Below are 23567 nucleotides of genomic sequence, written 5' to 3' on the forward strand. Positions count from 1 at the left end.
TCAAGCTGCAGAAATAGATGTATTTAACACCGTTTTTTGTATATGTTTTGAAAGTGAATATTAATTGTGAATATTAAAAAGAAATACCTGCCAAGAGTGCTTGTGGGGGCAACTGGCCCCTTCCCTCCAACGAACCCTGCACCCCTTACACTGACGGTCATTTTCTTTGTCACCCCAGTCACTCTAAAGTGGGGGGGGGGTGCAATTAAGACGCCCATGAGCTCAAAGTCCCCTCCCTCCCAGGCTGATTTGCATAAATTTGTCATGATGAGCAAGGCCTGTTCTGAGTGCAGTGTTTGGAGGTACTGAAAAATGTTGGCTCTGGCAGCCCCCCCCACCCCGCCCCAGTTTGGGAGGGCTGACAGCCCCAGCTGTGAAATGTGTCATTACAGCAGGAGCAACCCTCTGATCAAAGCCGGCTTTGTTTCTCTGACCTGTTGCCTCTCTCCTGTCTTGCTCCTCCCCCTTGCTGCTTCCTCTTCCACACCATCCATGATGCCATTTTTTTCATTTCCTTTCTTTTATCTCTGTGCAGATAAATGTCTTTGCTTCACTCCTCCAAAGACACCTTCGTCACGCTGGACAACCCATCTTCTCCAAGCTGCTGGCTGTTTCTCAGTACACGGTCCTGTCCTTCTCGCCCAGTTTCCCTTTAACCTTTTCCTCCTAGCTCTCCCTTTGTTCGCAGGACGTGGGGTGAACACTGTCTCTTCCTCTCTCCTCCCTCTTCTGTGCCTTTTCGACTGTACAGAAACTGGCCAACCTTCAGTGTAAAATAAAAAAAGAATCCCACTGTGTAAGCTGTATCTCTTTTGCTATTTTATTTATTTCCATCATTTCAAGTATGAATAAAATAAAAAAATCTGCTTTCTCGCCATTAGGGATTTATTCTTACTTTCTATTTTAGTTTATTTTTTGCCTCTCTCTTCCACTCTCATCCCTCATCCCATTTCACAAACCTCCTGTCTTTAATCCAAGAACGCAGCCTCCGTAGTGTAACCTCCCATTGTTGGGTGGAAAGAGTGGGGGAAGGGTCTCCTTTATAAAGCCAGTTTCCTTTTTCTTCCTTGACTTCTCCCTCCCTCTTAGCCAGGTGAGACAATATAGGCTGGATTCTTAAGAACTATTTGTTTAAAGGTGTGGGCATTTGGAAGGCTGTCAGCTCAGAACTAAGCGTCTCTGCATATGGTGAATGTCCACTGTAGCCAGGCTTTTGTGTGTGGACGCTCTCAGAACTGAGTGTTCTGAGAATCTCAGCTTCCACTTAAAAATAAACACAGTTCTAACCCTTACGATTCTGGAGGCGATCAAAGGGGAAGGTGGCAGAACCACATCCAGCAAAGGAAGATGAAAACCCAGATTGAGCAAAGAGCTGAGGCTGAGAAATCTGTTAAGTCCTCTTTAATAGGCTCCCTCCTCTCTTCCCAGCTGGTCAGTTACAAAGTGTTCATTAGAAGGTTTTTGAACATATATTTTTCACATGTCACAGGCTGAACAATTCATATTGGTTTGGACCATCGTGGATCAGTCTGTGGTTGGGGAATTGCCCAGTGTAGCTGTTGGCTGGCAACATTTGCCTGCTGGTGAAGGTGTTGGCCAGTTGGTTGCCAGGGTGGTATTTGACTTGCAAAACGGTTGTCTTCCTCTGAAGACCTAGGCAGGCAAGCAACTCCAAATCTCCAAGAGTGAAGAGTCAAATGGAAATAAGTCATGATATGGACAGGACAATAACAAAATGTGATGATACATACAATACAATAATTGTTTCATCTGTGAAAAATGGAAATGCTCCAGAATTAACTGATGGCTAGCTGGCAAAATTCGATTTTATTTGAATCCTCATCATAAGCCATCTATGCAATGTGAAGATAAATGAGGAAAGCATAATCCTCATATGAGAAGAAACATTGCAGTCCTGTGAATGTCTGCTTGGAACTAGACCCAGCTGAATTAAGTGTTGCTTACTCCCAAGAAAGTGGGTGCATGCCCACCTATTTGAGAGTAATCCCATTAAACCAATTTGTAACCAAATTCTGAATAGATATGTACAGTTGTTCCTTGGATCTCGAACGCCTTGGCTCCCGAAAGATCGAAACCTGGAAGTAAGTGTTATGGTTTTCAAACGTTCTTGTGGAATCCGAACGTCTGACAGGGCTTCCAATGGGCTGCACCCAAACATAAGCCGCACTTTGGTTTTCGAACGTTTTGAAAGCCAAACGGACTTCTTGAACGGATTCTGTTTGACTTCCAAGGTACAGCTGTATATTGTGTTTCATTCCAATGAAAATGGACATGTTGCCAGTTTTGTTCTATTGTTATCATGACTTATTTCACTTCTGTGTCACACTTTTGGTACTGGGCTTCTATGTTTGTTTAGTTCTCTGGTTAACCATAAATGTGTTAACTGTTATTATTTTTATATACTTGAAATATGTTGAGAAAACAATGTAGGGGCAAGCCTTAGCCTTTCCATGGTCATTTATGTATTTAGCTTGTTCATCGCCTTGTATCAAAATCTCAAAGCAACATGTTACAGGACATACAGTTCAATGCCAATAAATTACGTATAACAATTACATTACAAATTACCAATTAATTACTTAAAGAAATATAAAAGGGCAGCTGAAGTACTGAAAGTCATCACATCAAACTTATCTCCCGGCAATATGATTCCTGTGGTCAAATTCTGTCCAGTTTATTTATCCTCATTTGCAGGGCATGTTACAAAAATGCAGTCTCATAAACATATGCATATCTTTTGGAATATTTGAGGTTCTTCTGGGGATAAAAGGAGGCAGTGAAGAGCTGTCCAGAAACTTCTTTTTGAATGATTCATCCGACACCCTGCCCTTTGCCTAGCCACTATAAAGAGACCATAAAGGGATCTTTTCATACAGGCAGGAAAGCCTGTTTCACTTGGATCTTATCATAGAGGCTTCTGGGTGCTCTCTGTTCAACACCGGCATGGGGTAGTGGTTAGAGTGCTGGACTTTCAGGGGTCAGCAAACTTTCAGCAGGGGGCCGGTCCACTGTCCCTCAGACCTTGTGGGGGGCCGGACCATATTTTGAAAAAATAATAATGGATGAATTCCTATGCTCCACAAATAACCCAGAAATGCATTTTAAATAAAAGGACACATTCTACTCATGTAAAAACACGCTGATTCCTGGACTGTCCATGGGCCAGATTTAGAAGGCGATTGGGCCGCATCCAGCCCCTGGGCCTTAGTTTGACCAGGGTTCAATTTGCTGCCTCTCAGCCTAACCTCACAGGGTTGCTGTGAGGATAAAATGGAAAGAGGGAGAACCCTGTACACCATTTCGAGCTCCTTGAAGAAGGTGGGAGAAATCAGTGGGATAAAGTTCAGAGAAATGTGTCTAACGTGTGTAAAATGTGTTTGCGTTTGAAAAAGTTAGCCACAAATAAAGTCCGGCTGCAGCCTTTACGTTGCCAGGGAAATGCCACAGCCTCCTAGGACATCAGGAAGCTGCTATAGAGCAAGGCTTCTGTTCAGGGCTTTGGAACTTCGGTGAACAACTCAGAGGTGTGGAAAGCTGGGATGAATTATGGGGTGGAAGATTTTGGTTGGCCAGTGTGGGAAAGACTATCTTCTGAATGGTGCCCCAAGCCTGATACTTGGCCGTCTCCTGGCCTGCCACCCTTAATGGCGCTGCCTAGCCCCAATGCGTGCTATGCCACCGTCCCCCACTGCAGAAAGGAGTGGTGGTTCTCCAGTTTATGAACAGTCATCTTCTAACGTGGTTATTGGCGGTGAGCGCATTGCCCACTTTTGACGGTAGGCTGTTCTTCCTGCCATGCCTGTAACGACCAGCTGTTACTGGACTCCAGCTTCCATGTGTCCCAGCTAACTTGGCTAATGGTCAGGGCTGATGGGAGTTGTAGTCCAACAGCATCTGGGCTATCACTAACACTGGGACGTGTTTGAGCTTTTGAAGTCTGTGTTTTCATCTCAGGATTGCTTGAAACTTGTGCACTTTTCCAATGTCTTTCTGGCTACTGAGCTCTCTGCATGGGGTGATTTTTCTGGTTAATTTTTTGGTCTGTCTCTAACCTTCTGTTCCTTCTGCCTCTTCCTCCTTCTTTTTTCTCCTGATTCGCTTGCTGACTTGCACAGACCACCTCTACCAGCAGCTTGAGCAAAACTGCCGTCTAACTAACGAACTAAAGTTGGCCCTGAACGAGGATTAAGCTTTAGTAGGAACAAACCCTTTCTAACAAATGTGCTTGTGATTCAGTTGATATTGAAATATGCAAGAGTCCTGTGCAAGTAAGAAATATTGCTTCGGTGATTGTTGGAGGTGAAGCTGGCTTGACTTAGGGACATTTTAAAATTTCACCGAGTCAGTTGTGCTCTGTTTAGAACTTTTCCTTTATTGTTTGAAGACCAGCTATACGCCTGATGATAATTTTACAGAGAGGAAATCAAGCAGCCTTCCTCTTAGAGTGGAGTTTTCACTAGTAACACACAGAGGTGGGAGCAGAGAGAACTTGGAAACCTGAATCTTTTATTTAAAAGATCTCAAATCAAATGTGCTCCCAGCTGATTATTTGGAATCTGAATCCCATAAGTTTGAGTCCCGGTAAAAACAGCTTTTGTTTATGGGTTAAACTACCCACCTAAAGAAGAGGCCGTTATTGAGAACCTCAGGTCAGTTTAAAGGTACGCTTGCATCATAACAAGGTCACTGTTACTGTTTGGTTGTATGTGGTTCTGCAGTTTCTGTGCTTATGTCAGCATCACTGAAGCGTGTTTAGTGGCTGTCCTACAAAGTGTGCATGTAACAAAACTAAGAACTGTTGTAAAACTCTTTCTTTCTTTTTCTTTCTTTTTCTTTTGCGCGGGGAGGTTGAAAGGCTGCTGTAAAAATAAGTCAACTGGGGTTTTTTTCCATACAGTCAAACTGGTCCCCCCCTCCCAGCTTTCCTTTTCTGGTAGTTAAATATCAAATGGGTAGAACTGCTTCTGAAGTCCAGTCATCAGCATTTTTAAGAACATGTTTGCATTTCCTCCTGGACTTTCCCTGGAACTGGCTGCCTGACATTCTTTTGTACCTTTCCCTATTACTATTTTTTAAAGAAAAATGAGAAAGCTCATTGAATTACTCTGTTGCAGCAGTGGCAGCCGTCATGTGACATAAGGTTGATGGGGGGTTTTTTGGTGCCACTAGGATTAAAACAAAAAAACACTCCCCAATTTTGTAGCATAACTTACTCTGTTTAGTTCCCCACCCACCACCACCTGTTTCTTTGGTGTTATGTTTGATATGATATGAGCCAGGTGTCTTTGTGCCAAAACAAGTCCCAGTTCTTGGCTGCTGCCTCCTTTGATGATGGACCCAACAGATAACTCGCTTCTCATTTGGCAAAGGTGTTTTTGGGCTGCTGGCTGCTCTGAAGTGTGTTGCCTTTGTCACCGCCTAGTTTATGTTAATCCTAATATGTCGTGGTCATGCACCCTTCATGCTCATTTACAAATGATATTTGCCTGTGTACAATTAATATAAAACAATGACATTTTTTTCATAACTTGACTTTTCTAATCCAAAACAGAGAAAGTGGCACATGCCAAAGAAGAGAACCTCAATATGCATCAAATGCTGGATCAAACTTTACTGGAGCTAAACAACATGTGAAAACCACCATTGCTGCGGCCACACCACTGTCAGCTTTGTTTTGATTTATTTTTTCACCTGCTTGCCATGAAACCCTGAAATGTGTCTTTATTTTATTACTGTCCCCCCATGTTGCTATACTCACAAGTCCACTTGCTAAACCCCAGGCATGGAGTCAGGGAAAACAACATATATACACATGTATATGTATATGTATGGGGTTTGGCTCCATGTGGCTGTGAATCAGCTGTGCCATATTCCTGGCCCTAATGTTGCCTCTGTTTTGTAGAATTCAGTGCTGCAAATTGTGTGCAGCCTTTGCTGGGGGGGGGGAGGGGGCAGGTGATGGCAGAAATGTTCTCTTCCACCTGTCCAGCCAACTTAGATATTAAACAAAGATTGATGTTAGAAACTCAGGAGAGGAACAAGGAGGGGCGTGTGTGTTTGACATTCCTTGAAACTAAAGGTACTTGTGTGGTCCTTTGAATGGTATTTCTTTAATCTCAGCGGTTTGTCCAGCTCAGTAATTTGATTTCTTTGGAGATGCCTCAAGCTGCAAAGGTTTGGCCTTTGCATTTGAGAACAAAACAGGCCTGTAGGCTCCATTTTAAACTATTTAATGCCTGAGTTGAAAACGTGCAATTTACAGCTCACTACAAATGGTTAGGCAGCATTTTGGTCTGCAAAAAGTCATTCCATGGCAGCGTCTTAAGATCCGCTGCACTGGGGAACAAACCAAACATTTTTCATCAATGGATTCCAGTTGTTAACTCTGTTTTTGTCTGAAACTCAAGGGAATCAAATACATTTGTTATTTGCCACATGTTTGTTTGACACACTTTTTTTTAGCAGTTTTAAAAAAAACGTATCTGTATGTAAACATTGTATAATTGATAATAGAATAAAAGAACAAGCACTCTAGGACATTTTGTAAAAACATGCTGCCTTGTGATTTTTATTTTCCCATCTTATGGGTTTTGTGCATGCAGCTTTTCTGTGTGGTGATGGAAACGGGAGGAAAGGTGTCATCGTTCCAGCACTGGCAAGACGTAGGATGGAAAATGGGGGTTCCAGCAAACTTAATCCTCAACTTCAGATCCTTTTAAAGGTTCTATCAAAAATTGGGGGGGGGAGGTATAATGCCTAAGTGAAAAGTAATTTGGGGGTGGTGGTGAGGAGTCTGTATGAAGCATGGATGAGTGCCATGGACCGCAGTTCACATATTCACCACAATCCAGCAGCTTTTTAGTCATGGAGAGATGTCACCCATTTCATGCAAGAGTCAAGGCAGATCTGGAGACCTTATTGTATGGTGCTAGCCCTCAGCAGCGAATTGGGGGAATTGGGGGAAGTAGAGAGCCTGGCTTTCCCCTGGAGTAAAGGTGGATGCTGCTGAAACAAGTGTGTTAACAAGGGCAGGTGGAGAAACTAAAGGCTGTAAGTTGCGCAAAGGACTTGTGGTTCTCTAATAATAATTATTATTATTTATACCCTTCCCATCTGGCTGGGTTGCCCCAGCCACTCTATATGTTGCTGAACCAAAATTCACTATCAACCCTGACCGTTGGCTGTGCTGCCTGGAGAATAATGGATGTTGGGAGTTGAGCAGCGTCTGGAGGGTCACTGGTTCCTCATGGATGATGGAGGATTCCTAAAGACAGGCACTCACACTGTTGAGTTGCAATTCCGTGCGCACACATCACCCCAGAAAATGTCCTACCTCTGCACCCCTTGAAAATGTTAGCTGTGTGTTTCCTTAGCTAGAAAAATGGTGGCATACAGCTAGAATTTCCAGGAAAGGGAGCAGGAACATTTTGTTAACTTTTAAGCCAAAGCATCTCAGCTTTCCATGGTGAATGTAGGCCTCTTCCTAAGGAGGCTGCTGCCATCCTGCTAGCAAGTGTGGGTGGTTTTTATTTTACTTTGGGCACTTCCTATCCTAAGCCTCTGCCACCCCCCGAAACCCTACAACCCCACAACACTCTAAGGCAGCAGCTTGGCATCGAGCCCGTAGGAAATCCTTATTGGATTGGTGATCTGATCAGCAGCTCAGGAACAACATGAAGAGTTTCTACGAATCATATGACTTTCTATTCTATTGCATTCTTTGGGGAACATTCTGAAGAAGCCCTTTCACAGAGGAAACCTGTAAAACTTTCTTCCTGAATTCATTGCATGAAGCAAATATTGAAAGTCTTAAGTTGCCAGAAGAGTTTAAAGTCAGAAGTATATCAACATGGGGCAGTTAATGACTGGAATCTGTAATCAGTGAGGCAGTCAGCTCTTTGAGCAGTTTGGAAAAAGAGCTCTGCTTTTGGAAAAAGGCTCTTTTCTTTCATTACTGGAAATGCTGGCATCATCATACTATTTTCTTATAGTAAGGAGTACAAGAGCAGGATTAAGAGTAGTCTACCCAGATCTGCCCCCCCCCCCCAGTGTTTTAGATGACACCTCCTGCTTGCCTATAATTCTTAAGCAGAACTTTAAAGTTTTCTGTAACATGTTTCTACAGATCAGCCTGTTGCCCTTCAGATGTTTTGAACTTAAGTTCCTCAGCCCTGACCACTGGTCATGCTGGCTGGACCTGATGGGATTTTTATTTAATATTTATATTCCGCTTTTCCAACAACAAATGTTGATATCAAAGCGGCTCACAATAATCATAGCATTAAAAAACCACAAACAATGAAGGTAAAAAAGTATTGGAAAGTGATTTATAATGAACTGAAAAAAAATGTTTAAAGTTATTCCCCCCTCAAAAAAACAACAACACCTGGAGTGCTTTCTGTTGCGGATAACTCAGACTGAAATCCCCAGGTGTCAGAAAAGTTTATTTATGTACGCAACAACTGCAGCCCATGTTTCGTTAGCCCAAAAATGGAAAGTGAGCGAGCTCCCAACTAAAGAAGATTGGCAATTTAAGTTGACAGAAGATGCACAACTTGCAGATTTGACATATAGAATAAGAGAGCATGAAGAACATGCGTTTAAATAAGATTGGAAAATGTTTATTGAATATATGGAAAATAACTGTACAGCTGAAAACGCTGGCACCATTAAGATAAATTCAACAGAGTAAATAATTTTTCATAGATGTAATAGTGGAAAACCAATTGGAATAGTTATTGTAAAATATGCAGGGGTGTAAGTTATGCAAAATGAACCATGGAAAAAGAAGAAGGGAAGTCACTGGATACGTTAAAGTATGTAAAATTTGAAATTTGTAAAATTTGAAATTGCAAAACAAAATTTAAAATAAAAATTACACACACACTGCAATCACTATATTATCAAACACTAACATAAAGCAACAACAGATAATAACATAAAGCAACAACACACAATAACATAAAGCAACAATATAAAGTCATAGTAATTCAAAATATTACGAAGAGCTGCTGAGCACCAACCCTGTGCAGATGAGATCCTCTCTCTGGGAAGGGGCTTCTCAGGGCACCAGGCAGCATATTTCCAGGCAGATCTGCCATATTTTTTAATCTTTACTACTTTTCTCACCTTGTACAGGTCCACAGCAGTTGGTGTAGGCTTTGCACAAGGGGCCTTCTCGATGGATTGTGTGCCTGTTATAGTGAGGGGGAAGTCGCCATTTGAAGTTTCGGTACCAAAAGCTATTGGACTGGAACTGGGACTTTCACAGACAGCTTAGGGACACAAAGACGGGCAAAACTCCCAGGAGACCAAGCCAGCAGTCCTAGTGGTCAGGGTTGATGAGAGTTGCAGGCCCAAAACATCCTGAACGTGCAACTTTGGCTACGCATGGCATAATGCAAATAGGGCAAAGGAAGAGTTATGCTTATTTCCATGCTGCTTGGAAACCTATCTCCCCAAAAAAGTCCGGAGCAAAGGCTGAGCCCAAGAAATCATTCCACCACAATTCAGATGGAAAGGACTATCAGCACAATGCAGTCGCAGTGGCCTAGCGTGGAGGGAGACTCGTGGCCACAGGCGCATTTTGGGAGGGATCACAACGAGGTGCCCCCACGACAGGATCCCTCATTGAGGGAAGCATCACCCAGCTTTCAGGGTTGGAAGGGCAGCAGGGCTGGCATCCGGCAGGTGAGTGCACTTCCCCACCTGGCTGACTGGAAGGGTGTGCTGCGTCCTGCTCATTTCTCCCTTCTTCCCTGCGCTGGAAGAGTGACATGAGGATGCAAGAGGCAGGCGCGCTTCCAATCAGTCCAGTCCGGTTGAGAAGGGCATGCGCCTCTCCACCGGCGTCTCCCTCGTGGTGCCGTCCAAGCCCTGGGCACTGGGAAGGCAGGCTCCACCGCTGTGCATTCAATACTGTTGCTGTAAGTAATCTGCCAAAGTAAAATGCTCTTAAGTGAATCCAGACTTCTCTGTGTTGGATATGAATTTGGCATTTGATAAATGACTCTGTTTTATTGGGAAAATAGTAATGAGAATTAAAACAACAAATGCTGAAATGAATCCCACCTGGTCTGCATTTGATTGCACATCTGAAAGTGGTTTGGTCTGGCTTGGAGCCCAGCTCCATAGTTCAAAACATCACTGGACACGGGGAAGGATGCAATAATTTGTTACTCTATATTTCCTGGATTCTGCACTACTTTATGTTACAGGATAAATTGTTAATAGCCAAAATAATTTGCTCCTATCCTTGGTTTTCATACTTGCCCACAGTGTGGGCTTATTTCAGTTGCTGGTTTTTAGACTTTAAAAGTAATGGGTATGATCCACCAAAATGTGTCCCCCCCCCCTTCATTTCAATGGAGCTTGTGCAAAAAAGCATTCCAGTGAACAAAGTCCAAGATGGAGACAGTTCTGGACATTTTGGAGCAAGCCTGAGGCAGAAAATCCAAATGGTGGTTAGTATATAATAATGAATTTAAAAATGAACACTTAGCTGCTTTTTAATAGTACTCCAAAATCTGCTGAGGTAGGTTGTCTCGCTCTGCCTAATGGTAAGTGAAGCTTGTCAGGCAGCAGGAAGAAAATGTGTACATACTCCGTTCTCCCAGCGTCTAGACATTGTTGGAAGACAACCTCTATAATCCCTGACCTGCCGTCTAATGAGACTTGGAGCCTAACAGCAGCTGGGGGGCCACAGGCTTCCCGTCCCTGCTTCAAATTGCTATTTAATGATGGCTTAATAATAGCTGTCACCCTCCAACATTTCTCAAATGAAAATAGAGACATCCTACCCTACCCTCCGTAGGGACGCGGGTGATGTTGTGGGTTAAACCACAGAGCCTAGGACTTGCCAATCAGAAGGTCGGCGGTTCGGATCCCTGTGACGGGGTGAGCTTCCGTCACTCTGTCCCTGCTCCTGCCAACCTAGCAGTTCGAAAGCGCGTCAAAGTGCAAGTAGATAAATAGGTACCGCTCTGGCGGGAAGGTAAACAGCGTTTCCGTGCGCTGCTCTGGTTCGCCAGAAGCTGCTTAGTCATGCTGGCCACATGACCCGGAAGCTGTACACATGCTCCCTCGGCCAGTAAAGCGAGATGAGCGCCACAACCCCAGAGTCGGTCATGACTGGACCTAATGGTCAGGGGTCTCTTTACCTTTACCTTTACCCTACCCTCCAATGAAAATAGGGATGTCCTAAGGAAAAGCAGGACATTCCAGGATCAAATCAGAAACCGGTAAGGCTTCTGTAAATCCGGGACTGTCCCTGGAAAATAGGGACACTTGGAGGGTCTGAGCCGAAGCTGCTTTTCGGGGTTGTGAGAGTAAAAGGTGGGTGAAGAATTGATTGATTGAATTCATATTCCATAGCACCAACCACACCTACATTTGGGGGTGGGGGAAGCATTCTGTAATGTTCTAAAAAGTTTCAGTTAAAAATAGTTACAAATAAAAATCAGACATGATTTCAAAACATTAATCCAACAAGATTTTTAAACATTAAGCAAACAATAAGCCTGGGTGCCGCCTTGAGCTCATTGGAGGGTAGGTGGGATAAAAATATATGATACGATACGATAATCTTTATTGTCATTATCCCATACAGAACAAGGAAATTGAAAAATCTACACCAGACATTCAAAACAACAAGACAACATGCCTGCTGTCCCAGCTATCCCAACCTGGTTAACCCCCTAAAAACTCTGATACCCCATAATTAAATACAATATACTCCCACAGAGTCTACCTTACACTGCGTTTAAAATCCAAATTGCATTTGGATAAAAACCTTAATAAATCTAAAAGCTGGATAAATATAAAACGTTGGATAATTCTAAATGTAATAGATGAATGGGACTGCACACTCAGGAGATATGTTGAGTATACTAAGGAAGGAAGGAAGGAAGGAAGGAAGGAAGGAGAAAGGAAAGAAAGAAAGAAAGAAAGAAAGAAAGAAAGAAAGAAAGAAAGAAAGAAAGAAAGAAAGAAAGAAAGAAAGAAAGAAAGAAGGCAGGCAGGCACTGATGAATACAGAAGGGAGGGCTGGCTGTCTGGCACAGTGAGAATCCAATGTGGCTCCGCAGGGATAAAACAAGCCCCGCAAGACCCCGCTCGATGCGCTCGATGGGCTCCTGCGCTGTCTGATTGCGGGTGGCTCCGCTCGATGCCCTCGGGGGGCTCCTGCTCCTGCCTGGCGCGTCTCCTAGCAACGCGGGCCTAGGCCGGAGCCGGGCGAGCGAGGCAGCTCTTGGCCGGCCATGCTGCGAGGGCTGGCGGCAGCGCGGAGGGTCCTGCTGCCCGTGAGGCGCCCGGGGAGCGGCGGGCCGGGGGCGCCATGGAGTCCGCCCTCTCGCGGGAGCCGCTGGCGACTGGGCCCCGTGGGGCTGGGGCTGGCCCTGACGGCGGCGGCGGCGGCGGCTGTGGGGAGCGAGGAAGAGCGGGAGGGCCCTCGGCCGGAGAAGGGCTTCGCCCGGGCCGTGGCCAGCAGCAGGGACCTGCTCCAGCGGCTGAAGGTGGGAAGGCGGGGAGGGGCCGAGGGCCAAAGTTTATGCCGCCGCCGCCCGGTTTTGTTTTGTTCTTATGGACCGAACGGCAAAGTTCTGAATTTACATAGCATAAACTATGATAAAAATTTAGTCCCCCGTCTGCATGGGATGCCTTAAGTGTGCAATACAAGTATATAGAATTATAGAGTTGGAAGGGAACCCAAGGGTCATCTAGTCCAGCCCCCTGCAATGCAGGGATCACAGCAAAAGAATCTGGTAGATGGGCATCCAACCTCTGTTTAAAAACCTCCAATAAAGGAGAATCCGCTACAGTCTGAGGTAGTCCATTCCACTGTTGAACAGCTCTTACAGTTATAAAGTTCTTCCTATGGTTTCGTCATAATCTCCTTTCTTGGCATTTGAATCCATTGGTTCAGGTTCCTGCTCTCTGGAGCAGCAGAAAACAAGCTTGCTCCATCTTCCAGCCTTTGAGATATTAGAAGATGGCTATCCGATCCCAACTCCCTCAACCTTTCCTCATAAGGCTTGGTTTCCACAGCTTTTATCATCTTGGTCACCCTCCTCTGCACATGTTCCAGCTTGTCAATATCCTTAAATTGTGACCAAGACAGAATAGAGCATCCTCATGAGAATCTTCTGCTCACTTTGCATCCTCCAAACTCTTAGTCTCTTTCTAGACCACCCTTAATCTGAAGATTGCAGGGTCGTTTACAGCATACTATAAACCCCTTGCAATAAAAATAAATAAATCTTTAAAATCGTATTGACGTTAAACTAAACTAGCACAAGAGAAAGGTCCTCAAGACTCTGAAGCATATGCAGCACTGGTGCCTCCAAAGGCCTCAGTAAATATATCTGATTACTAACACAAGAGAATAAAATTGTGATCCAGTTAGCAAAATTTTGGCTTGGGGAAGGAGGAAGAGGGTGGTTTCTTCTCCACCTCCATTGATGTGGGCAAGGGTATGTGGCTGTAATGGAATTAAATGAGATTTAAATGGTTGTGGGGGGTTTTAAGACACACTCTTAGGATTGGCGCATCAGAAGGATTAGGAGAATTCAGAAAGTCAAAGTTGTATTTTATTCCAATAGGATGAAGTGGGAGCTCCTGGAATAGTAGCTGGAGTTTCTGTAGATGGCAAAGAAATTTGGTTAGAAGGTAAGTGAGGATTAATGTGTTTTTATTGTTTGTCAAAGACTTCTTGTATGCAGGGGCAGGGGTTGTCTTTATATTAAAAAATATATTCCATTTAAGATTATCATTCATTAATATACTTTCTATAGCTCTTTTGAGGATGCAGGGGGGAGGAAAGCTATCCAAATACAAAATTTGAGGAGAAACATAAGTTTGTGATGTAAGTCAGTAATGTTCACAGGATGGCTGGCTGGCTAGCCAGCTTCCTCATTCCTCTGGAGCAACAGTATTCTCCTGCCATGCCTGTCAGTTATAATTCCGCTATCATTTGGCTGCTAGCAGGAATGGGGTGGGATCGTGTGTATGCTCGTTGGTGGGTAATAGCCTTTTAAGATGCCACACTGGTGAATTTTCCCCTCCACCCCCTTTTGTTCTTGGGCCTTGTTTCCCTGTTTTGGGTTCCCATCAATTCCCTAAGGCCTGGGGGTGGGGGGTGTTTTTAAAATACCACTTTAACCAATGGTATATTCATAGTACAAAGACTATGAAAATAACATTTTAAATCCTGTGTTAGCGGTACACATAGCGGGAGCAGGATAGAAACAAGGATTTTCCCAGTGTGGCTTTTCCTGTCCTAATGCTGTTGTGATGGAATAAGATCTGGCAAGGTGACGGTGCCTGCTTGGTTCTCTAGTCCCGTTGCTTCCAAAACTTTCTCTTCTGTCCACCCTTTCCAGCCCACTGCCTATTCTGTCCTGCTTCCTTTAGCAACTTGGGCTCTTGCCTTCCCTGCTGTTTGGCACTACCTCTTCCCTTTCTCAACAGCATGCAGCCTCCTCCTTTAGGCCCTGAGCTTCTGAGACCAGTTCCTCCTTTGCTGAACTAGCTGCTTATTCTGCTCTTTGTTTCATCAGGTCTCAGCCTGCACCATCAACCCTTCCCTCATGCGTTCCTGTATTTTGATTCACTGCTTTATCCACTTTCTTCTTACCTCATTAGCTGTGGGTTTACCTGCTTCTTGCTTGACTTGCTGACCAAGGCAAGCTTTGTAAACACTTGTGTGGCATCACAGCAACTTATCCAGCGCCAGAAGCTTCTGCACAGCATCGCTTTGCACATTTAGCTATGAAAACCTTTTCAGAGGAGCTCACTCTGATACGAAAAAGGAAGTGCTGTATGCCCTCCTATTTCAGCTGGGTTACCCACACATTCATGTCTGCTATGCTTAAATAATGAATATGATGCAAAATGTAGCCTGTGGTGTGTGTCCAAGTTGTCTGTACTGAAATAAATGGGCATGACTTTATGTCATTGCAGTTTCACCTGGTCACCTATTTTTCTCTGTGGCAGGAAAGGATGTACTCCTTCTTAATAACTACTTCTCAAAACTAACTTATTCTTTCCATTTATGTGTTAATCCTTTTTTAAAAAATGCCTATGGTGCACATTAACTAAACTTCAGAATGAATTCCTGCAATAATTCCCAATATCCCCTGTCATGGACTACTTGAGATTCATGAGAATCTTGATGTACTATTTAGTTTTTAAAAGATAGTTAAATAGTTTTTATAGTTAAATGTAAAGATAGTTTAAAAAAACAACAACAGTTGAACGCAAGCAGCCAGGATTAGATTATTGTTTTAGCAATTGTAATGTGCTGTGCTAGATGCTAAAATATTTTTAAAGTATTTTAAAGAATGATATTGCTTATCTTGCCACCATCCGCTGTTTTTTTCTTTAAAAAAGTAATATGATTAATATTTTCCAAAAAATATTATTATTTCATATTTCTAAAAGCTACCTGCAAAATGTCATCTTGGGATCTCAGTGGGATCACATTTAAAAAAATATTTTGTACCTTTGAAAATCGCTTTTCAAAATTTTAAATTTGTAACTTAACTTTAGCATTTAGAGTAAGTCCATCATGTGACATATTAAAGCCCATGAAGTTCTGAAGAGATTGGTATTTTTAGTTTTGAAATATCTCAATTCTGGGCTGAGCTTTTAAGGTTTTTGTATAGTCTTGGCAAGGCCAAATTTATCAATTTTTTGAAATTTCAAACCCTCATAACCCAAAAACAGGATGAGATAAAAAATTAAAAACTGAGATATTGGACCTTGTGTTATATTACTTATAAGAAACTGAAACTGAAAGCAATATAAAATGGTAAGGTAAAAGTCATTGGATCACTTGAAATGGAATGCCCCCTCATAATCTGAGACCTTCATACCACTTGCATAAATATTTGATGTAAGAAAGGTTTTTTTGTTCTTCCCAAAAGAGTTGTAAAGTTGATGAGAGTTATAACAAATGTGCCCAAATAAGACTTGCTCAGAAAGTTCTAATAAACTGACTCAAAACATTCCCTCTTGAAGATGTTTGCTTGCCACACGGAGGTGCCATCCCTTAATCTGGCTTGGGCAGGTCTAATTTGTACTGTGACCTGTATAATCATTTCTCAGGACAGCAAACATTTATTTGAACTCTGATACGTTGTCTCTTTTCAGCTTTTCTCTTCCTCTCTCCAACTCCAATTAGGATCTTAAATGGCATCTATGTTTTTGTTAAAAAACATTTGTTTCCTTGGGTTTCTTTCTAGCCCTCTCATGCATCCTCAGAGCTCAATGTGGTAGCCATTCTCCCTTCCTAGACTTGATAACTTTGTATTGATACAGGAACAAACATGTTTGCCACACACAATATCTCTTATCATGGATGTTAATGAAGTGCTGCTATTCATTTGATGTGCAAACAGACCAAAGCTAGATATTATGCCTAACTCACATCTGTCTGTCTTGAGAAGAGGAAATTATCAAAAAGTCTTTGAGAAGTCTTAGGCTGCATACACACCATCCAGTAAAGCATATTGCTTCCCTCAAAGAATCCTGGGAACTGTAGCTTATCCCTCACAGAGCTACAATTCCCAGCACCCTTAACAGTTTCCAGGATTCTCTGGGGGGAGTAATGTGCTTTAAAGATATGGTGTGTACGCAGCCTCAAACAACTTGATCTTTCAAAGAGCCTGAGGCATTCCAGTGCACAAAACACCACTTGACAGTAATCTGCTTATTCCCTTAAAGGAATGGGTTATGCTGACGTGGAGAACCGTGTGCTCTGCAAGCCAGAGACCGTCCTGCGAATTGCAAGCATTAGCAAACCTCTGACTATGGTTGCTGTTGCAAAGTTGTGGGAGGAAGGAAAGCTGGATTTAGATGCTCCAGTGCAGAAGTATGTTCCAGAATTTCCTGAAAAAGAATATGAAGGTGAAAAGGTAAATGAGGCCATTCACCAGCGTTAAGTGGTGGTTTGAAGGAATTTCTTGGATATCCAGTCATCTGTAACATGTTTAATAGTGACTAACACACAATAACTCTCTTGTTAAGAAGAATGAAGCACATGTAGTAGGAATATAGCTTTCTTTATTGGGATGGGGGGCATCCCTCTGTTATCCTGCTGACTTTAGCAAGGCTAGTTAAGTGTCAGCAGATCAATGGATTGTCATTGACAAGTCCCCACCCCAAATGTTGGAAAGTTTTTTGTTGATGGTAGCATGTGGTATCACTCCACTGTTTACTTGAGCTGATCTTTTTAAAATGTAGGTCACCATTACAACAAGACTGCTCACTTCACAGTTAAGTGGGATTCGCCATTATGAGAAAGATATTTCCAAAGTAAAAGAAGAGAAGGAAAAGGCCAACAGAACCCTGAAGGCTACAAAAGATATCACAACATCTGACAGAGAGAAAGAAGACAAAGTCTCTGAAAAAACTGACTTTGCTAAAGCCAAGCCGGAACACGAAGGCAAACCTTCCAAAAGTGAAAAGAAAAAATCAGAGTTTGAACATAAAGAATATTATTTGAAAGAAAAATTTGATAATGTGATTGATTCACTGAACTTATTTAAAAACGATCCTTTGTTCTTTAAACCAGGTGAGTTGTACATTTAATCCAAACTGTTTAGTACAGCTGTGTTGTCAGTATGCCTTATGGAAGCTCACATAACTTGGTTGTTTCAACATTACTTTTTCATTGAGAAAAGGTTTGACTATCTTTGCCTACTCCATTTTCATTTTGAAGTAGGTCTTTATTTCTGTACTCTTCCTCTTTTAAGTTTGGTATCTTCCACTGTTTGCATGAAATGTATCTATGTCTGTTCTGTGGGGATCTGAAGAGGAGGAAATAAAGCCCCATTCTTTCATGCAGAGGGTCTCTGCTTAGATTCTTACCATTTTCTGGTGTGGTTGAGAAGAACCATGGAGAGCTGCTGCCAGTCTGTGTGGACAGCCTGGATCTAGATAGGCAATAGTCTGACTATATAAGGTAGCTTCCTATGTTCCAAAGAGTGAGTATACAGTTGCAATCGAAATTATTCAACCCCCCATTGCAAATTGGTTTATTATCAAAATTTACAGACCTTCAGCTGTTTGCAATGAACAAATCAAACAAATGGATGTTCAACACAATGGATGCTTCAAGTGGTCTCCCCAAATTGAGCTGAAACTGCAACTTATACTGGTTTCTCCAGTCTCACAGCATAAACTATGTATAAAATGTACCTTTCTTCCCTTCAAGGTAGCCAGTTTTTGTATTCAACTCATGGATTTACTCTTCTGAGTGCTGTTGTGGAGAGAGCCTCTGGTCATAAATTCACAGACTACATGCTGAAAATATTTAGTGACCTGGATATGCTGGCAACAGGATTGGATGATAATGAGCCCCTTATATACAACAGAGCGAGGTAAACTTCCATGCAGTCATGTCCCATAGGCTTGCAACAGTTGCTGTTCATTTGTTTTGGCTTAATAAAATATGTTCTTTGGAATATCCACAGCAATCTGGGTTCCACTGACACTGACAGAAGCACTTGTGTATCTTTATATGGCATGTCCCCTCCGCAACAGCCTTATTTTCTCTCATTCACAACTGAGCAGTTATTGGCTCCGTTGGAGTTGTGCATAGCTCAGTTTTCCCCTACCTTGTGCCCTCCAGATGTTTGGGATTACAACTTCCAGCAGCACAACCATACTGAAGGACCCCTGGATGGTTAAGTCCAGTCGAAATCGACTAGGGGGTGCAGCACTCATCTCCGCTTTCAGGCCGAGAGAGCCGGCTTTTATCTGTAGACAGCTTTCCATGGCAGGTGGCCAGCATGACTGAACTGCTTCTGGCACAATGGGACACCGTTATGGAAGCCAGAGTGCATGAAAACACTGTTTACTCCCTGTGCCATATGGCCATGCTGTTGGGGGCTGATGGGAGTTGTAGTCCAAAACTATAGGCATCAGGTTGAGGAGGGCTGCTTTAGAACAAGATGAAGAATTAGTAGTTGGTGCAGGTAATAAAGACACTGCCAATTCTTAAAATTTAGTTAAATATTGAGTTAAATTCTGTAGAAACATTTTAAAGTTTGGAATAGCCCTGATGAATGGTTTCCAATAGTTCCCATGCCTTGGGTACCCTCTCTCTCTCCCCCCCCCCCATAGTGCCCATTTAATGCTAGCCATTCAATGATCCCCAGATGAGCAGGAGTTTTAATTACAAATTATTAAGAGATCAAAAGCAATATGTTGTGTTAATCAACTGCTTAGAAAGAAACTCCCTCACACCCTCACAAAAAGTAAAAACGGCACAGCTATTGCTGTTAGAAAGTATGGACAATTCCCAAGGGACATGTCACAGGGAACATTGTGGATGTTTAGTGTTAAGAAGCTTATATTTTGGAAAAATTGTTAGGGACAGTGACTTGAGGAAAATGGACAAGCCCTTAATTTTTATAAATGAAAATAAATCATATGTAGCAGTTCACATAATTCCAAGCAAAATTAAGGGGAGCTGATAAGCTTAATGTAATGCTTCAGCATGTCTGGGAGTGATGTTCTAAAATCAGAGTTCACTGCCACCTTGTGGTTCTCTTTGTATTTACATAATCCAAGACTGAGATGATAGTACAGTGGAACCTCAGGTTGCAAAAGTGATCCGTGCAGAAGGCATGTTTGCAACCCGCAGCACCGCGTCTGTGCACGCATGGGTCGCGATTCGGCGCTTCTGCGCATAGCATGATTTAGCGATTCTGCGCGAGCGCCTAAACCCAGAAGTAACTCATTCTGGTACCTCCGGGTTCGGTGCAGTACGCAACACAAAATCACATAACCTGAAGCGTCTGTAACCTGAGGTACCACTCTACGTACCTATTTTGTAGTCATACCTTTTTCAAAGAGCCAAGTATAAGAAGCAGAGTGAGTTTTGGCCTAGATCTAAGATCATAATACAGCCAAGTTAATAGTGCTTAAATTTGTTCATACCTACAGTTCCACAGCCCTCAAAATCCTCCAGTTTCCATGGCTGGCAAGCTGTTTACTGGCATTTTTGCTGTGTGTCTTTTAATTCAGAAAGCTGTGAGGAAGGGTTCTCACCTAGATTTCAGATTTGGAGGGACCGAGTTTTGAGGTATCTTCATTACTTTACAGTGAAGTAGGGCTGGCCTTGAATGCATACAAGAGCTTTACTGCCCAAGAGGCTCATCAGTGTACTTGGAGGTCTAGCCTTCAGCAGTACAATGATGTGGCTAGAGTACTGATAGCCTTGTTTCCTTTCTGCTGTTCTAGTGCAACTTGTCCTCTTACCTTTCATAGTAAAGCAGCTCCATGCTGAGATGTGGAACCAAGCAGTGGTGAATCCAGCAAATAGCTGAGTGGTGCTTGTTAATTGGGCAAAGCTTCCCCATTTGAAAAAACAACAACATTGCACTGGTTATCACAGGCATAGGCAAACTCGGCCCTCCAGATGTTTTGGGGACTACAACTTCCATCATCCCTGACCACTGATCCTGTTAGCTAGGGATGATGGGAGTTGTAGTCCCAAAAACATCTGGAGGGCCAAGTTTGCCTGTGCCTGGGTTATCGCCATCTTTTGCTTTCTTCTTGCGTGCAATTTCTGAAGTTTGCCTGTGGCACATTTGAATGAAATAGTTGCTTACTTTTCTTTGTGGATGACCATCCTTCTTGCTTCCCCCTCCAGGAACTACATTCACAACAAAAAAGGCCGTCTGGTCAATGCACCCTACGTGGACAACTCCTACAAGTGGGCTGGTGGTGGCTTCCTCTCCACAGTGAGCGACCTTCTTAAATTTGGCAACGCTATGCTGTATGGCTATCAACTTGGACAGCTGGAAAACCTTGCTGCTGGACTCCTTCCTGGTTATCTCAAACCTGGCACCGTAGCGATGATGTGGAGGCCAGTTCCAAACACAAAAGCACCTGGGGACAAAGATGTTAAATATGGGATGGCGTGGAGTGTGGTGGAGAATAAGCAGGAATATGGCTTCTGCAGGCGGCAGCGACACTATGCCTACCACACGGGTGGGGCAGTGGGTGCAAGCAGCGTCCTGCTCATTCTTCCTGAAGAGCCAGACTCTGCAGCTTCAAACAGTGGCCCCCTGGTGCCACCCAAGGGTGTGGTGGTCACAGTTATTTGTAATATGCAGTCTGTTTCCCTTAGCAGCATTGCCTTAAAGATTGCAATGGAATTTGAACAGGATAAGTTGGCACAGTACACTGTTAAAAGCAGCTCCTTACAGGATTAAACAAGGTTCCAAAAGAAATGCGGAAAGCTATATATACTGACAGGTGTCCATAGCACTGAAAGCATCATATTGCAATGCCATGTCCCCATTCTATGTTGGTTGTGCTGCATTCAAACTCACTACTCAGGGAAGCAGCCATGTGGGTCAAGCAAACTCTCATTAAAGGTATTTCTCGGGTGCAAGTTGCCAAAAGTGTGAGCAGTGGTAACTTTTGCCACCTAAAGCCAAATCTAGTTGCCAATCACATCATTTCACTTCTTCATTCTCTGATCTTAATTGAGAAATTGACTTTTAACTTTCACTGTTGTATTTGAAAGATTGAGAGGGGTAGGGCTGGGCGATGCCAGCTTTTCAACATTGTGATGTACCAGCCAAACATCCCGATCTGACGATACACCATGATGTTGAAACAGAGGGAGGAACAAGCTGCATTGGCCAGGAGCTGAGGTCAGTGCAGCTTGTTCCTCTTGCCAGACACTGGGGATGGAGGGAGTCAGCCAGACAGTGGTAGTGCAGAGTCTGTCAGGATCTGTGCCTTTGCCTGCCTTTGCCTTCACCCAAGCAAGTAGTCACACTGTCTCTTTCCTCCTGGGGTGAAAGACCACTCTGGGGGGAAAGACACACCCCACCCTCCTGGGTGAAGGCAGCCGGGTGGTAGCCAAGCACACAGAGCCTGTCAGGCTCCTTCCGTTTGTCTGCCTTCCCCTACACCCCAGCAAGCGTGCCGGGTCTTTACTCCCGGGTGACCGACCACCCCTGGAGGAAAGATGCAGCTCACCCAGACGAAAGGAGCCAGGTGACAGTAGCCAAGCGCCCAGAGCCTGGGAAGCTCCATTCACAAGGCTGCCTCTGCCTTCGGCCAGAGCACGGTGGCAGTTTCACCCGGCGGTATATGGCAAGTGAAACCACCGCTGCTCCTGAGTCCCTCTGCCTACAGCACCTGGCTGCAGCTTGTTTCTCCTTCGGCACACTGGGCACTTGGGAGCAGCAACCGTTTCACTCAGAATATACCGCCTGATGAAACTGCCATCACAGCCCTCATATTGGTCTTGGGCAATGTATTGATACATCACCTAGGCCTAGACAGGAGTGGCGAAAACCCAGGGGATGACTGCCACAGGCACCGCTTGACTCAAGTACAGTTGTGCCAAGACAGCAGGAGAGCAACAGAGGTCCATTAATCATGCAGGGTTTTGGTTCTGCTATGCCTGCTTTTGGGTGCCAGCTCTCAATAACAGACAGAGAAAGGCAGCAGGGACTGAGCTCCTGAGAGCAACAATTCCCGTCAGCCCCTTAGGGACAGTCAAAGGACCTCCTTCCCTTTCTTGCTGGAACCGTTAGCAGGGCTCAACCCTCCACTTCAGTAACATTGATGCAAAGTACAGAAAGGTAATAAATCCTGCAGTTCTGGTGGGATTGACTTTACAAGAGACTCTTAAGTTTATGTCGGGTGCTGCTATTTTGCTTTTAATAGTTTAAGAACTTGCCCACCCAGTGATAATTTCCTAGACTTGAAGGTAGTCGGGTGTGTGTGTGGAATTTTGATGTCATGTTTGCTTCACAATAGCAAAATTGTAGTTGGTTTCAGGTAGGCATGATCACAATAGGCTGCCAATGTTGCTCCCTGCCAGTCAACACTTTACTGCGTGTATTGTTTGTGAAGTGTAGGAAACAGCCATTTGAAAGCTTTAAGAGAAGTTTACATTTATTTAAAAGCTTCACTCCTATGTGCATCTTCTTGGGAGTAAGCCCTGTTGAATATATGAGACGTGCTCCCAAGTGAATATGCATAGATTGAGGCTGCACCTGACATTTTTTCTTTCTACTTGCTCTTCTCTAGAAAGCATATCCAAGATGGTCCTTTGTTGTTGTTTTATTAGCCTAGAATTCCTCCGAGAGCCTGGTGCACCATCTTCTTCACTTTTTTAGTCATAGCTGCTAGTTGTAAGAGTGGAGTCCTGGGGCTGGTGGGAATTGTAGTACAAAACTTCAAGGGTATGAGGTTCAGGAGGGTTGGCCTAGGTGCTAAATGACTGATCTGTCACAATGATCCTTATATAAATCATGTTAAATGTTTCTTTTTCTCCTGCCCCTGCCTTTTCTCCAGCAATCTGAAATTTGGCTGAACTAATTATGCTTATGTAAAATGCCTATTTGGATCCTTTTATTATTGACTAGCCTTTTTGTATGCCTTAACCAATAAATTGTTGTTGACGAAGTTCAAGTGGCTGTGGGTGCTACATCATGTTCAATTGCATTTGCCCCCTTTTTGGCAAGAGGTGTAAATTCTGGAATCTGGGACAACAGCTATCTTGCTTC

The 23567-nt window shown here is 43.5% G+C and overlaps 2 protein-coding genes and 1 long non-coding RNA gene across 15 annotated transcripts in view; all 3 read left to right on the plus strand.

Annotated features, from left to right (window-relative positions):
• Nucleotides 1-6571, plus strand: part of TPM1 (tropomyosin 1) — a gene marked incomplete at its 3' end in the record, with an annotated part of 30554 nt that extends 23983 nt beyond the window's left edge. For 6 of the 11 annotated variants that reach the window (XM_082198134.1, XM_082198127.1, XM_082198129.1 and 3 more), the window contains one exon: nucleotides 5573-6571. In XM_082198134.1, coding sequence (XP_082054260.1) covers nucleotides 5573-5655 — 83 coding nt within the window. Of the gene's footprint in view, nucleotides 1-535; nucleotides 801-5572 lie in introns of those variants that run through there. The other 5 variants (XM_082198132.1, XM_082198131.1, XM_082198135.1 and 2 more) reach the window with 2 other exon arrangements.
• A 2367-nt stretch (nucleotides 6572-8938) lies between these two features.
• LOC309518233 lies at nucleotides 8939-10086 on the plus strand. Its single transcript, XR_014213392.1, has 2 exons — nucleotides 8939-9393; nucleotides 9496-10086. It is a non-coding gene; the product is annotated as an uncharacterized lncRNA (long non-coding RNA).
• A 2180-nt stretch (nucleotides 10087-12266) lies between these two features.
• LACTB (lactamase beta) lies at nucleotides 12267-23474 on the plus strand. Of its 3 annotated transcripts, none has more exons than XM_082198078.1 (7): nucleotides 12267-12536; nucleotides 13623-13689; nucleotides 16747-16937; nucleotides 17266-17596; nucleotides 18239-18404; nucleotides 20684-21765; nucleotides 21929-23474. In XM_082198078.1, exons 1-6 carry the CDS (start codon nucleotides 12282-12284, stop codon nucleotides 21246-21248), a joined length of 1575 nt encoding a protein of 524 aa, XP_082054204.1. In that variant the 5' UTR covers nucleotides 12267-12281; the 3' UTR covers nucleotides 21249-21765; nucleotides 21929-23474. The 3 variants fall into 3 exon arrangements, with proteins under 3 accessions (XP_082054204.1, XP_082054203.1, XP_082054205.1); XM_082198077.1 differs by having other exon boundaries at nucleotides 20684-21651; nucleotides 21706-23474; XM_082198079.1 differs by lacking the exons at nucleotides 12267-12536; nucleotides 13623-13689; nucleotides 21929-23474 and adding an exon at nucleotides 14014-14038 and having other exon boundaries at nucleotides 20684-21440.
• Nucleotides 23475-23567: the final 93 nt, after the last annotated feature.

Source organism: Podarcis vaucheri, assembly GCF_965113315.1.
Source record: "Podarcis vaucheri genome assembly, chromosome: 14".
Lineage (NCBI taxonomy): Eukaryota > Metazoa > Chordata > Lepidosauria > Squamata > Lacertidae > Podarcis > Podarcis vaucheri.